This window comes from Chrysochloris asiatica, unplaced genomic scaffold (genome assembly GCF_000296735.1).
Source record: "Chrysochloris asiatica unplaced genomic scaffold, ChrAsi1.0 scaffold00013, whole genome shotgun sequence".
Lineage (NCBI taxonomy): Eukaryota > Metazoa > Chordata > Mammalia > Afrosoricida > Chrysochloridae > Chrysochloris > Chrysochloris asiatica.
The window spans coordinates 12,053,454-12,070,452 of NW_006408531.1; the positions used below are offsets into that span (position 1 = coordinate 12,053,454).

At 41.4% G+C, this 16,999-nt stretch overlaps 1 protein-coding gene across 1 annotated transcript in view; it reads right to left on the reverse strand.

The window, feature by feature from the left end:
- KIAA1244 (KIAA1244 ortholog) overlaps positions 1 to 2,736 on the reverse strand; it is a 243,304-nt gene extending 240,568 nt beyond the window's left edge. The window contains exon 1 of the mRNA XM_006834625.1: positions 2,478 to 2,736. Coding sequence (XP_006834688.1) covers positions 2,478 to 2,562 — 85 coding nt within the window. The 5' untranslated portion in view covers positions 2,563 to 2,736. The remainder of the gene's footprint in view (positions 1 to 2,477) is intronic.
- Between the last annotated feature and the right edge of the window lie 14,263 nt (positions 2,737 to 16,999).

Below are 16,999 nucleotides of genomic sequence, written 5' to 3' on the forward strand. Positions count from 1 at the left end.
TTGAGGTTCGCAGCCTGACTCATAACCACTACGCTACCAGAGCTCCTTAATCCCCTCATTAGGATTCCATAAACCATATTTGCATGGTTCCAATCCACAAGGGTGCCAGGTACCTTATTTAGTATCCAAGCCTCTCACTGGAGTCCTTTGTACAGTCCCATCCACACTTTTGGTGGGATTTACAAGATCATGGCTAGAGAGTCTTTTAAAAAACAATTCATCACAGTGCATCTACCAAGAGAGTCCTGAGGCCAAGACTCTGAACTCAGAGAAGTAATTAATTCTACTGAGGTCTTCAAAGAATGTTTCCTACGTGGGCTAGACCTTGAAATATAGAAGAATGTGTGAGTCTAGAAAGGGCATGCCTCACAGAGGAATTAGCTCAAACAGGCGCGCAGAAGTATGTTGTATATTCTGGTTTACAGAGTGTTGCAGAAACCAGAGAGACTGCCACTATAGATAGTTGAGTCCTTGGTAGGAAGAGAGAAGAAAGGAGGCCAGGGTGAGATTCCCATGAGCATTATAAGAAATTTACACCTTACCTTACAAGGACGTTACAAGGGTTGAGAAGTAACTACTGTTTCATAGTGAAATACTGATACACAGGTGAACATGGACTGGAGTGGGAAGAGAAGTGAGTCAGGAAAACCATACCCCTGTGCCTATGTTTATGCTACGTTCGCCCTCCAACATGCCCTTCTACCAAACTCTTCAGACAGGAGGCATTTTATTCATCCTATGGCCCCACTGCTTAGTACAGGTATGCTCTGAGTAAATTTTTACTGAAGGAAGGAAGGAATCCATTACTTATTCATTCTTCAAGTCAAATCCACTTCAGAAGCTCTACCAATTCACACCAATCCCTCCAAACCAAGGATGTGACTCCAAGCCCCTTTTCTTGAGTTATTTCCTGGTTGCACATTCCAACCTACAGAATAAGCATCCTGCACAGTTATTTTATGGTTCCATGTACTTAGGCCTCCTCAGTCATTGAGAAACAAACATCTACTGGTGGACTCCCACCTCCACACCCATAATCTCACTGCCTCAGGTCTGGACTTCCAGGGTGGCCTGAAGGTCCTCAACTCACCAACATTGCAGCTTAACATAAGAGAATGAGTATCAAAATTCATCTCCTATCCGTCCACCTACATTTGTTTAACTCGTAGGAAAATAATAATGAATACAAGGAATGGCATGTTTACAGTGCAGCCGGTCCTGTTACCCAGCCATCTGTGCCCCTTCCTTAGAGGCATTTGGGACTCTAGCTCAGAATCACTCTGCTGAATGACAATGGCAATTCAAAAACAGCACTGTGACTTTAAGAGCCTGCTCACTTACATAAATGGTCCATTTCTCGGTAACAGTAATTTTAAATGGGTAAGTTCTGGCCTACCCCCTTGCGCCCCCGCCCCCTCTTTTTTTCCAGGAAAACTTCCTAGACAATATCTACATTTTGTGATGATATTTGTTGTTGTTAAAATGCTGTCTAATTGGGTCCAACCCACAGCGATCATGCACAGGGCTTAAAAAAAAAAAAGAAGAGGCTGCTATGAATATCCGTACACATATCCAAACAAATGTGGATTCAGACCTTCTAACGTTAACAATCACTTCAATCTCCATCGACATTCTACATTCAACAGCAAACCTGCTCCAAAGCAGGCAGTCAAGATAAGTTTTAATTGTTTGCGGGGGGAGGGGGATAGCACTTATATTTTTTAATTGAGTGGCAACTAAGGAGTCACGTGCAGGCTTGGGCAAGGAGAGGGACCCTCAGAGGAGCTGTTTTTTCCTGAGCCTTCTCCTTTTTTAGAACCATTATCAGCCAAAGTGTACTCCTGGTCTCTTTCCATTCCCATGGAGATTATTCTGAATGCCCCAATCCTCGCCTAATTGATTTTTTTTTTTTTTTGCTGCTGAGCTTTGCAACCCGAGTTAGATAGGAAACACAAACACATATTTGCCACCTGGAACTTATTTCTATGCTAAAGAGCTCACAAACCTAAAATCCCACCTGTCTGAAAGGCAGGCCACAACATAACACAATCCTGTCCTGTTATTTTTCATGTACAATAACCGTTGAAGCTGGTCCCTAGAAGGAAAATCGAATTAAATTAGCCATTCCTTCTGAGTTACATCCGCCAATGTTTCCAAGTGGAGACTGGGGTTGATGGTTCAACTTCCCTCTTCCCGACAAGCGCTTTCCAATCAGGCCCCTGGATTCGCACTAGCCAGAGTCCACGGTGTCGAGGATAGGTGCCCGTTAAGGTTAGGAGAAAGGGAAGGAGAGCGGAAGGGAAACGGGTGGATGTCAACGCCTGAGCCAAGATTCTCACATTCGACATCAATTCTCGGAGGCAACGCACGCAATTTCTCTGAATGCATCCACCACAGCCGCTCAGAGAACGCTCCGAAAGCACAGGCTGTGTCTCCCATCCGCCCGGCAGGTGCCCAGCTCCCCTCGGCGCGCTTACCTAGGGCCCAGGTGCAGCTCTCCTTGATGGCTTTGTACTTGCTCCCCGAAGCTTCCTTCTGCAGCTTCCTCAAGATCTCTTCCATCTTGACCTTCGCAGGAGCGGGACTATGCCCCTGGAGAGAAGAGCGCGCGAGGCCCGGCCGGATACTCTGCTGCCGCTGCGTGGCCCTCTGCACCTAGGTTGCTAGTGCGCTCGCCCCCAGCCCGCCGCCACCGCGGCTGCTGATGAATCACCACCGCTCCAAGGCGCGCGCCACGTCAGCCCCGCGCCCCGCCCCTGCCCCGCCCGCCCGCGAGCTCCGGGTCAGGTGCGTTCGGCGCCGCGGCGGGCTGGACGCCGGAGGCCATGGCTGCTGAGCCTGCGGGTACGGAAGGTCCGGAGAACACTGAGGCTCAACGATTAAGGATTTCCTGCCCGGACCACGGCGGGGCTGCGCGCGGGGAGGTGCCTCGCTGCTGGCCTCCGCGCCCCGCATGGCCCAGAGCCAGACAGCCTAGCCCAGCCGGGAGCCCCAGCACTGGGTAGGCGCCACGCCCGCTCCATCCTGTTTTCCCCGAAGGAGAAAAATCCAAGCGTTCTCCACGGAGTGAACCGCTCTGCTAGGCCACTCTCTGTGCCAGCGCGGGCGATGCAGAAGTCATCATATGGTGTCCGGTACGCAAGAGGCTTACAGCCATGATATATTCACCAGGGTGGTGTTAGTGTGCGTACCCCCACGTACAGACGAGGAAACCAAAACCAAAGAGGCTAAGTCACTTTCCCTAGCCAACATAAATGGCCTCACAACTCACTGAATCCAAAGACCTCCCTCAGTCCTATTCAAAATCAATTCTTCTATTGATTCCTCTCTTCTCTTTCTCTGTGTGTGTGCTGTTCGAAGTTAGCATATGGGATAACTTGTTGTTTTTGTTAAGTACCGTGGAGTCAATTCCGACCCTTAGCGATCCTGTATAGGTTTCCAAGGAGCAGCTGGTGAGCTTGAACCACCGACCTTGCAATTCAAACGACTTTGCAGTTTGGCGCATTAGTCCCACAGCGCCCCACCAGGACTCCATGGGATTACTTGTTGTTGTTATGTGCCATCGAGTCGGTTCCGACCCATAGCGACCCTGTAAATCTTTACGGGAGCAGAAAGCTTCACATCGTTCTCCCGCGGAGCGGCTGGTAGTCTCGAACTGCTAATTTTAAGGTTCGCAGCTCAATTCGTAAACACTACGCTACCAGAGCTCCTTGGGATTACTTTGTTGTTGTTGTTGTTAAGTGCTGTCGAGTCAGTTCTGACCCATAGCGACCCTGAACAGGGTTTCCGAGGCTGTAAATCTTTACGGGAGCAGAAAGCCTCATCGTTCTCCCGGGGAGCAGCTGGTAGTTTCGAACTGCTGACCTTGTGGTTCACAGCCCAATTCATAACCACTGCGTTTACTTAGAAGTGTTTTATTTTAATTTAGGAAAATGGAATGATAGTAGCCCCATTCTCTTAAAGAAGTTAATCCATTGCCCTCCAATCGCCTCTAATTGACCGAGACCGGGTAGTTAGAGCAGAACTGCTCCAGATGGGTTTATTTTGGCTATAATCATAAGAGAAGGAGCCCTGGCAGCACAGTAATTAAGTGATTAGCTACTAACCAAAAGGTTGATAGTTGAAACCTACCAACTGCTCCGCAGGATAAAGATGTGGCAGTCAGCTTCAGTAAGTTCTTCTTGGTAAGTGTCATCATGTCAAACCGACCTTGTGATCCAGTGCTTATCCTACAGTGCAGCACCAGGACTCCTCAGTAAAGGTTACATCCTCAGAAACCCTATAAGGGCCAGGCTGGTTCTACTCTGGTTTCCAGGGTTGCTATTGGTCAGAATCAGCTCAACAACAAGCAGCAATCTTTACAGACACAGCAGGCCAGGCCTTTCCTCGTGGTGCCGCTCAGTACATTCAAAGCTTTTTGCCACTGTTAAAGACAGTGTTGCAGCTCTGGTAGCGTAGTGGTTACAAGTCGGGCTGCGAACCTCAGGATCAGCAGTTCGAAACTACCAGCTGTTCTGCGGGAGAAAGATAAGGCTTTCTGCTCCCATAAAGATTTACAGCCTCGGAAACCCTGTACAGGGTCGCTATGAATTGGAACTGACTCCACGGCACATAACAACAACAACTTAAGAGAGAGTTCGTTCTTGTGTGGTTGAACTCTGAGGCACCTCATTCAAAAATGTGTTCTTTTACCATTCATTCCACCATTCTGTCTCTTATCCCGCTTTATTTTTCTTTACACACTTTGTACTACCTAGAATATACTTAAGGAGCCCTGGTGGATCAGTGGGTAAGCACTAAGCTAACCAAAAGTTTAGTAATGTGAACTCACCAGGTGCTCTGCAGTAGGAAGATGCGGCCTGCTTTCATAAAGATTGTTGTTGTTAAGTACCATTGAGTTGATTCTGACCCATAGCGACACTGTATAGGGTTTCCAAGGAGCAGCTGGTGAGCTTGAATCACTGACTTTGCAGTTCAAATGACTTTGCAGTCTGACACATTAGCCCACAGCCACACAGCCTTGGAAACCCTAAGGGGTAGTTCTACTCTGCCCTGTGGGGTCTCTAGGAATCATAATCAACTGCAGTGGGTTTGAGATGTTTTGTTGTTGTTAGAATATATTTAATTTGCTGTTTGTCTGCTTCCACTAACTACAACTTAAACTTCTTGAGGGCAGCAGCTTTCCCCCCCACCCCCACCCCATCCACTATTATATCTCTGCTAAAAAGCAGTCCTTTCACAAGAAAAAAGGGAAATTGGATGGTTTAAAATCAGGTAAGTTGTGCGCCAGGATTGTATTCTTTCACCATACTTATGCTAATAATATGCTGAGCAAATCATTTGAGAAGCTGCATTGCATGAAGAAGAACATGGCATCAGAATTGGAGTATGATGTGGTCTTGCCTGCTGAAAGTAAAGTGGACTTAAAATACTTACTGATAAAGATCAAAGACCACAGCCTTCAGTGTGGGTTGCACCTCAAGGTAAAGAAAACAAAAATCCTCACTGTTGGTAAAATCAATACCATTGTGATAAATGAAGAAAAGATGAAATTGTTAAAGATTTCATTTTGCTTGGATCCATTATCAACACTCATGAAAGTAGCAGTCGAGAAATCAAACGATGCGCTGCATTTGGCAAATCTGCTGCACACCTGTTTAGTGTTCAAGAGCAAAAAATTGTCAGTTTGAGAACTAAAGGTGCGCCTGATCCAAGTCATGGTATTTTCAAAAGGCTCATATGCATGTGAAAGTTGGACAATGAATGAGGAAGAACATGGAAGAATTGATGCATTTGATTTATGGTATAGGAGAAGATATATTAAAAGAGCCATGGACTGCTAGAAGAACAAACAAATCTGTGTTGAAAGAAGCTAGAAACCAGAATGTCAAGACTTCATACATATATTATCAGAAGGAACCAGTCTCTGGAAAAGAAAATCATGCTAGGTAAAGCAGAGGATCAGTGAAAAGGAGGAAGCCCCCAATGAGATGGATTGGCACAGTGGTAGCAGTAATGGGCTCAAGCTTAACAACCATTGTGAGGATGGTGCAGAACCAGGTAGTATTTCCTTCTGTTGTGCATAAGATATATGACCACAACTAGTATCTGGTATCAATGAAAATGTATGTATACAGTTGTTGCTGTTAAGTGCCGTCAAGTTGGTTCCAACCCATAGTGACCCTGTATAGGGCTTCCAAGGAGCAGCTAGTGAGTTTGAACTACCAACCTTGTAGTTCAAATCAATTTTGCCATCCAGCACATTAACCCACAGCACCACACCAGGACTCCATGTACACAGTAGGCACTCAGTACTAACAATTGTTGAATAAATGAGTGAATGCCACAAGTCAACAATCCTGTGGTTTTCTAAAAAGGAGAGAAGTCGTGTTTGGAACAGGGAGAATATATGAGCTCAGTTTGAACATGTGCATGTTGCCATGATAATGAGATATCCATAGGGTGTTTTATTTATGGGCAGGAACTCAGCATAGACACTGTGACAGAAATAAGACTTTGGAAGTCACCAGGTAGAGAGACTTGGTGATACCCAAGGTTTGGCAAAGGTTGCCAGCAGAAGTGGGTGGAATGGTAACAACAGAACACCAGGGAGGAATTTGAGGGGTCACTAAATTGGCAAGAAGGAGATTCCATGGAGATGGCTGATAAAGAGCAACCAGAAACTCAAGCACGAGAAAACAGCCAGGAAAGGAAGCTTCACAGGAAGATGTCCAATGGATGGAGGGTGTTCAGACTTCTCCTTAAGACCTCTTGGCATGGAAAATTCAAAGCTTGCAAAGCCATTCTACCCACTTCCACACACCCCATGAAACAATTACTTAAAGTCTCTAGTGCTCAAAACAACAACAACAACAACAACAACATTGCAACAAATAAGATAATTATGTTAGACAGCATTACAGCATTGGTAACCATTTGGAGCAATATGTAGATTCCAAGTTTCTACCACTATAACAAAATAAAATGTATTCAAACTTAAATTTAAAAGTCAAACCCTAAAGGGTTAGGAGGCAGGGCCTGATGGCAGACAAAGTAGAAAGACTGTAGACCTCCACCAGTAATAACACAGGATACAGAATGAAACAGGCTCAAAAGATGGTCCCGTAACTCTGAAATTCACTTAAAGGGATAATTAGGAGGATGGAAGACTCACTTCCCAGTGGGTTTGTAGCAGAGGATAGAAAGGAGGTGTTTACTGATTTGTAGTGGCCAGTGGGTCCCAGCATAGCCATTTTGAAGGGGAAGGAGCAGATACAAGATCAAGAGAGCACTCCCATCAGAGAGAACTGACTAGTTTTCAGAGATAAAAGTGTGAACATTATTTTTTCGTTCTTTTTTTTCCTTTGTCTACCCACCTCTACTCTGGGGACCAAAAGAAACACCCGAGTGGACACCCCCAGTGAAGGTTCTACTATGCATGCACAAGAATTTGCATGTCAAAGACCACAGAATTGAAGAAGGAAGAGGAGTCAAGAGGAACTGCTTACAATAGGAGTGTCTTCTAAAATAACTCTGGCCAGCCATGGGCTGATTCTCACTAGGAGAAACACTTACATGAACTTGAGGGGAGGTGAGAGAGGCAAAAAAGGTAAAAAACAAAACCTTGAGTTACATAATAAGGAGCAATGGGAACATCTTGAAAATTTTCAGGCAGCTTTAAACTCAAGAAGCTGAAAAAGAGGCATTAAAATCTTACACATATTTTGATGTTTGTTTGTTTTTTCTTTTTCTTTTGATGGTTTTGGTCTTCAGTGTCCAGTGTGTTTATCAGTCACCCTTTTATCTTGTTGGGAGGCTCTTTCTCTCCTTGCTTTTTCCATCAAGAGACAGCAACTGCCGTCATACAGCCAAACTATAATTGTTGTTGTTGTTAAGTGCCGTCAAGTCGGTTCCAACCCATAGCGACCCTATATAGGGTTTCGGAGGAGCAGCTAGTGAGCTTGAGCCACCAACCTTGCAGTTCAAATGACTTTGCAGTCTGGCTCATTAATCCACAGCACCACAACAGGACTCCAATTGCACCCTATAAAATCCCACCATCTGGGCAGGAACAAATACCAGCTGCTATACACCAGAACAGTGTAAATAACCAACACCTCCTAACATCACTCTGACTTGAGTAGTAAGAGAAGTAAAAAGAGATGCCCACATCCTGATCACATCTTTTGGGAGATAATCAGAGCATTTAAGAATACATCAACATACATTCATCTAATTATTGAAAATATAACAGCACCACAATGCCTAAAAAGCAAAAGAAAATTTCTACCCATGTGCAGAAATAAGACAGAGTAAGTCAACCAAAAGAGCTGGAGGTAGACCTTGAATATCCATTGGAAGGAGAGCAGGCTTTGGAACTGCCGGATAAGGAATTCAGGAGAATGGTATTGAGGTGATTCCAACTGTTCCACAGAAAGTTTGAGGAAAGTAAGGAAGAAGTCAGAAAAGTGCTACAGAAACAATCAAATAAGATAGATATAGCATTGGAAACAATTCAAAACTTGAAAAAAAGAGGTCCAGATGATTAATACTAAAATATCAGAAATGGACAATACACTGAGGGAAAAGGAGTAAGTTGAAGGGATGGAAGCTGGAATCAGCAAGCTTGAGGACAAACCTCTCAATACTATTATGATAGAAGAGCAAGCAGAAAACAGAAAGAAAAAGTCTGAAGAAAGTCTAAAATTCATGTGGAACAACATGAAAGGAATAACCTATTGATGATTGGAGTCCCAGAACAAGGAGAATCACAGAAAACCACAAAGAAAATAGTCAAAAAGCTGTTGGAAGAAAATTTCCCTAATATCCCGAAAGATGAAAAGATAAGCATTCAAGAAGCTGAATGAACCCCAGGAAGGATAAACCCTAAATGAAAATCACCAAGACATATAATATCGAACTCTCCAAAATCAAAGACAGGAGAGAACCCTGAAAACAGCTAGGGAAAAGAGAAGTGTTGCCTACAAAGGCAAGCAAATAAGATTAAGCTCTGATCTCATAGCAGAAACCATGCAGGCAAGAAGGTAATGAGGAGACATATACAAAACCCTGAAAGAACCAAAAACTGCCAACCAAGAATCATTTACCCAGCAAAGTTGTCAATCAAATATGGTTGTAATCAAAACATTACAGGATAAATAGAAGTTAAGGGAGTTTGTAAAAGCCAATCCAGTGCTTAAAACATCTTAAAGGGACTTCTTTGGACTGAGAAGCAACAAGAACAGACAACACACCAGAGATTGACATATGTGGCAACACCACCAGGAACTCGGTCCAGAGGTGGGTCCAAAGCAGAACAAAACTACAAGAATGAAATCAGAGGATCTGTGAAGTCATTCTATGATCAAAATCCTAAAGGGTTAGAATGTAAGTGGCTATATTTATCTATATTTATATGACATCTTTGAAGAGCAAAGAGGTCAGCTTGAGGACTAAGGTGCACCTGACCCAAGCCATGGTATTTTCAATAACCTCATATGCATGCGAAAGCTGGACAATGAATAAAGAAGACCATAGAAGAAGTGATGCTTTTGAGTTATGGTGTTGGAGGAGAATATTCAAAGTGCCATAGGCTTCCAAAAAAACCAATAGATCTGTGTTGGAAGAAGTGCAGCCAGAGTGCTCCTTGGAGGCCAAGATGGCCAAACTTCGTCTCTCATACTTTGGACATATTGTCAGGAGGGACCAGTCGCTGGAGGAGGACATCATGTTTGGTAAGGTAGAGGGTCAGAGAAAAAGAGGAAGACCCCCAATGAGATGGATTGGCCAAGTGGCAGCATCAATGGATTCAAGTGTGGCAACAGTAGTGAGGTTAGCCCAGGATCAGCAATGTTTCATTCTGCTATGCATAAGGTCACTATGAGTCGGTACCCACTCGACGGCACCTAACAACAACATATTTATCCCATCTTAATCAATTAAGATTATGCCTAGCAAAGCATCAAAGCTAAAAACTGAAAAGGAAAGGTCAATAGATTTCACTATTTGAATATTTAAGACTATCCTGTCAAAAAGTTTATATACAATGAAAAAGCAAGCAGCACTTTTGAGGAGTGGGATGAAGGAGAAAAGAGTAATTCAACCTTGAATTTTGTGAGATTTTATGTTTTTGAATTTGTAAAAGTATTTGTACAATTAATAACAAATTTATTTAATCAAGTAGTAAGCTAGGAAAAAATACAATTATAGACAAATAAAGGTTAAATAGTCTTACTCGAGAAAAAGCTTTTACAAGGTATTAAACTGATAAAAACCACACCAAACTCATTGTCATTTAGTCAAATTCTGACTTTTGGTGACCCTAGTTGTGGCACTGTAGGATCAGCAGTGGACTGCAAACCACAGGTTTGGCAGTTCAAACCCACCAGCTACTCCTTGGAAACTGTATAAACTCTATATGACTCAAATGGCACTTAACAACAAGAAGAAAAAGACAGGGTGGAATTTCCCGTGGGGTTTTGAATGCTGTCAACTTTGAAGAAAGCAGACTACCACATCTTTTTTCCCATGGAGCCACTGTTTTGTACAAACCACCCACCTTTTGGTTGACAGCCAAGCATTTAACCATTGCAACCAGGCTTCCTTAAGAAACTGATACACACTCTAATAAAGAATAAACAAAGAATATGAAGTAATTTCACAGAAGAATACAGTGACCCACAAACCTATGAAAAGTTGCAACTATTACTAACCAAGGAATGCAAACTTTTAAATAAAATGGTATTTTTTACTAATCAAATTGGCTAAGAGATTTGAAATGTTATTACCTCGTATTAGTGTGGACTTGGGTAACTAACTGCGTACCCATGTGACCTGGGCGTTGCTGGTACCATATTATTTGAGATTGGATGTGTACACAGCATGGATTAGGCTGTGACTCAGTCCCTCTTCTAAGGAGGTGATTGCAGAAGTACAGAAAGATTGTCAGGTTATCTTTCTTTCAATTATTAAAAATGTTATTTTTTAATTATCTAAATGTCCTACAATAGGGATTTGGATAAATTTGGTGTTGTTAGGTGCTATCGAGTTGATTCTGATTCAAAGTGACCCTATGCACAACAAAATGAAACATTGTCCAATCCTGCACCACCTCACAATTGTTACACTCAAGCTTATTGCTTCTGCCACTGGTTGTGGGGAGGGTCTTCCTTTTTGCACTGACCCTCCATCTTATCCTTCTCCAGAGGCTGATCCCTCTTGATAACATGTTCAAAGTAAGAGAGACAAAGTCTTGTCATCCTGGCTTCTAAGGAGCATTCTGACTGTACTTCTTCCAATACAGATTTGTTTGTTCTTCTGACAGTCCATGGTATCTTCAATATTCTTCTATAATACCATAATTCAAATGCAACAATTCATTTACAGTCTTCCTTATTCATTGCCCAACTTTCACATGCATATGAGGTGATTAAAACACCATGGTCAGGTCAGGCACCCTTTAGTCTTCAAACTGACATCTTTGCTCTCGAACACTTTAAAGAGGTCTTGTGCAGCAGGTTTGTCTAATGCAATAATATGTTGTTTGATTTTTTGACTGCTGCTTCCATGAATGTTGATGGTTCATCTGAGCAAAATGAAGTCTTTGACATTTTCGATCTTTTCTCCATCTATCATGATGCTGTTTATTGGTCCAGTGGTGAGGGGTTTTGTTTTCTTTACATCGAGGTAACATCCATAATGAAAATTGTGTTGTCTTTGATCTCCATCAGTAAATATTTTAAGTTCTTTTCACTTCCCACAAGTAAGGTTGTGTCATTTACATATCACAGATTGTTAATGAGTCTTTCTCCAATCCTGATGCTACATATTATTCATATAATCCAGCTTCTCAGGTTCTTTGCTCAGCTTCCAGATAGAATAAGTTTAATGAAAGTATACAACCTTGGCACACACCTTTCCTGATTTTAAACCATTCATCATCGCCTAGCTCTGTTTGGACGACTGCCTCTTATCCTATTGTCTAGGTTCCTTGTCAACACAATTAAGTGTTCGGGAATACCCATTCTTCTCAATGTTATCCATAGCTTGTCATTATCCACACCGTTGAAAGCCTTTTCATAGTCAATAAAGCAGAAGTAAACATCTGATACTCTATGCTTTCAGCCAAGGTCCATCTCATATAAGCAATGATATCCCTTGTTCCACATTCTCTTCTGGATCTGGCTTGAATTTTTGGCAGTTCCCTGTCTATGTACTGTTGCAACCATTTTAAAATTATTTTCAGCAAAATTTTATTTGCATGTGATATTAATGATAATGAGTGGGCACAAATATGAATCTCTTCCAATTGGTTGGCCAGGTAGCTGTCGTCCAAATTTCTTGACATGCATGAGTGAGCTTGTCTAGTGCTTCATTAGTATACTGAAAGATTTCAATTTGTATTCCACTGATTCCTGGAGCCTAGTTTTTGCCAATGTCTTTAGTGCAGCTTGGCCTTCTTCCTTTGGTACCATTGGCTGTTTATCATGTGCTACCTCTTGAAACTACCAGCTGCTCCGCGGGAGAAAGATGACACTTTCTGCTCCCGTAAAAATGTAAAGCCTCAGAAACCCTGTTCAGGGTCACTATGAGTCGGAACCGACTCGACAGCACTTAACAACAACACTGCCCGATCCTGCACCAACCTCACTACTGTTGCCACGCTTGAGCCCATTGATGTTGCCACTTGCCCTATCCATCTCGTTGGGGGTCTTCCTCTTTTTTTCTGACCTTCACCTTACCAAACATGATATCCTTAGGTCTACCTTACATCTCACGTATCCATCATCCTAGAAAAAGCTGTTTTTATCTATGTATTAATCACAGTGTGTTTCAGCTCATAGGAAGAGAAAGAGAACTCGGAGGATCCCAGGCCTCAGCTGTAGAAGTTGCACAAATCCCTTCTTCTGTATTCCACTGATGAAGGTAGAGTTGAAGAGATAGTTTTGGGTACACGGTAGTCACTTTGGGCTCCAAGCCCAGTCACAGCTCTGTTTCTGTGTGAGAGACTTGGAGGATTTGGTAGACAATCACCAGTTTCTGCTACACCTCCAATTTCTAATCAAAACATATCACAAAGTGAAGGTTCCCTTAACAAATTTAAACAACTGTCATTACTAGTATTTTCAAATCCAACAGATATCATAGAATTCTTAGAATGCCAGTTCTTTATAATACGTAATCAGAGATTCCAAATAGTAATGTAAATAGTACCTTATAACAATATTTTACATTACTCTGCAATATTTGTGGGTCAAATTTACTTCTGCATCATTTATAATTACATTAAGATTTTCTGATTATGTTTTAATTTAGCATGTTCTTCAAATTCCATTAAATTACTTAATCCAGTGAAGTGTTAGATTAAACAATAATATAATTCCTTTATAAAACTCATCTTGTCATATACTTAGCATGAGAAAACACCCCCAACACTCACTCAGATCGATAGAGTAAGCTTGTGAAGTACTTTGGAATGATCAACCATTTGATATAGAAGAGGCAACATTTGCTCAACGACAAAATTCAAAATGGCAGGGAGAGACAGTGGAATGGAAATAGGAGGCACAGGGAAGGGGAGGGGTGGTAGTGTTGCATTGTGGGGATTGTAATTGATGGGATGAAACCAAGTATGCATTGATTGTTGAATGAAAAGTTACCCTGCCATGTGGACCTTCACCCAATGAACAATAAAAATAAAAATAAAAAAGTGTTAGGAACTTGAAATATCAGTTTTGTCAGTCAAGATGAATCATGAACTCTTTGTCTGCCCATATCTGCCCATATGAATTGCATTCTGTATGATCTGTAGAACTACAAATGTGTTAAGAGAATGTGTAGTCATTTGGAAGTATAGTTCTAAATTCTTCAGCTAATTTATTATTAAGAATCATATTCACTATATCCATATACACCAGGAATAATGACTTATATCAGCAACTAGGTGAATAATATTCTCATTTGCCATGCGTATTGAGTAAAACACAATAATGCTTTTTCAGCAAGTGGCATAAAATAACTTAAAAACAGTATTGAAAATTTTGTGTCCTTTATTTGAAAACATTTGAGAGCATTATAAAAATATATTTTTTCCTCTATTTCTAAGTATTTGGGGAACTTTGAGGGGAAGATTTTAAGTTTTCATTTATAAAAAGAATTCATAACAAGTCATACATGTTGCTACCACTCATCTGTCAGTTTGTTGTACTGTGGTGGCTTGTGAGTTGCTGTGATTCTGAAAGCTATACATCGGTATTTTAAATACCAGCAGGGTCACTCATGGTGGACAGCTTTCACATGAGCTTTGAGACAAAGACAGACTAGGAAGAAAGAGTGACGAACTAATTCCAAATCTTTAGTCACTGAAAATCTTACGAATAGCAGAAAAACGCTGTCAGATATAATGCCGGAAAATGAGCCCCTCAGGTTGAAAGGCACTCAAAATGTGACTGGGAAGAGCTGCCTCCTCAAAGTAGAGTTGACCATGATGACATGAATGGCGTAAAATCTATGGGAGAAAAGCCCGCAGGACCTTCACTTGCTGATGGGGCACAACTCAAAATGAAGAGAAACAGCTGTAAACATCCACTGAAAATCGGAACATGGAATGTACGAAGTATGAATCTGGGAAAAGTGGAAGTTGTCAAAAACTAAATGGAACACATAAACATTGATATCTTAGGCATTAGTGAGCTGATATGGACTGGTATTGGCCATTTTGTATCTGATAACCATATGGTTTATTATGCTGGAAATGACAAACTGAAGAGGAATGGCGTTGCATTAATTGTCAAAAAGAACATATCCAGATCAGTCATGAGGTACAACGCTGTCTGTGGATAATTTCCATGTGACTATTGGAAAGTCCAGTTAATACTACTATTATTCAAATTTACACACCAACCACTAAAGCCAGAGAGGATGAAATAGAAGAATTCTATGAACTTTTTCAATCTGAATTAGATCAAACATGCAATCAAGATGTATTGATCATTACTGGTGATTGGAATGCAAATGTTCGAGCAAAGAAGAAGCATCAGTAGTTGGAAAAATATGGCCTTGGTGATAGAAATGATGGTGGAGAAAGCATGATCGAATTCGGCAAAATCAATGATTTGTTCATTTCAAAGACCTTCTTTAGACAGCAAAAGAGATGACTTATACACATAGACCTCACCAGATGGAATAAACAGAAATTATATTGACTACATCTGTGGAAAGAGACAATGGAAAAGCTCCATATCATCATTGAAAACAAGGCCAGAGGCAGATTGTAGAACAGACCATCAATTACTCATATGCAAATTCAAACTGAAGCTGAAGAAAATGAAAATAAGTCCACGAGAGCCAAAATATGACCTTGAATATATCCCACGTGAATTTAGAGATCATCTGAAGAACAGATTTGATACATTAAACATTAAAAGACTGAAGACCAGAAGAGTTGTGGGATGACATCAAGAACATCATACATGAAGAAAGCAAAAAGTCATTAAGACAAGAAAGAAAGAAAAGGTCAAAATGGATGTCAGAAGTGACACTGAAACTTGCTTTCCAGCGTAGAAATGCTAATGCAAATGCAAGAAATGAGGAGGTCCAAGAGCTTAACAGAAAATTTCAAAGATCAGCTCGAAAAGATAAAGCCAAATATTACAACAAAATGTGCAAAGATCTGGAATCAGGAAACTAAAAAGGAAGAACACGCTCAGCATTTCTCAAGCTGGGGGAACTGAAGAAAAAAATTCAAGCCTCGACTTTCGTTATTGAAAGATTCTCTGGGCAAATTATTGAATTATGCAGAAAGCATCAAAAGAAAATGGAAGGAATACACAGAGTCACTGTACCAAAAGGAAATGGTTGAGTTCAACCATTTCAAGAGGTAGCATATGATCAAGAACCAATGATACTGAAGGAGGAAGTCCAAGGTGCATTGATGGAATTGGCAAAGAACAAGGCATCAGGAACTGATGGAATACAACTTGAAATCTTTCAAGAAAGTGAGGCAGCACAGGAGGCACTCACTCATCTCTGCCAAGAAATATGGAAGACAATTGTCTGGCTGACTGATTGGAAGATATCCATATTTGTGCCCATTCCAAAGAGAGGTGAATCAATGGAATGCAGAAACCATCGGACAATCCCTTTTATATCCCATGCGAGTAAAGTTTTACTAAAGGTAATACAGAAATAGCTACAAGCATACATTGACAGAGAACTTCTAGAGGTTCAAGTCAGATTCAGAAGAGGCAGTGGAACGAGGGATATCATTGCTCATGTCTGATGGATCTTGGCTGAAAGCAGAGTGTACCAGAAGGCTGTTTACCTGTGGTTTACTGACTACACAAAGGCTTTCAATTGTTTGGATCATGACAAGCTATGGGCAACATTGCGAAGTATGAGTATTCTGGAACTTAATTGTACTCATGATGAATCTGTACCTGGACCAAGAGGCAGTTGTTCGAATAGAACATGTGAACACTGAATGGTTTCAAATTAAGAAAGATGTGCGACAAGGTTGTATTCTTTCACCATACTTATTCGACCTGTATGCTGAGCAAATAATCCAAGAAACTGGGTTATATGAAGAAAAACATGGCATCAGGATTGGAGGAAGACTCATTAACAACCTGAAATATGCAGATGATAGAATCGTGTTTGCTGAAAGTGAAGAGGACTTAAAATGTTTACTGATGAAGATCAAAGAGCGCAACCTTCTGTGTGGATTACATCTCAATGTCAAGAAAACAAAAATCCTCACCACTGGACCAATAAACAACATTCTTATCAATGGAGAAAAGATCGAAGTTATCAAGGACTTCACTCTTCTTGGATCAACTATCAACACTCATGAAAGCAGCAGTCAAGCACTCAAACAACATATTGCATTAGGCAAATCTGCTGCACAAGACTTTTGTAAAGTGTTGAAGAGCAAAGATGTCAGCTTAAGGACTAAGGTGCACCTGACCAAAGCCATGGTATTTACAATAACCTCATGTGCATG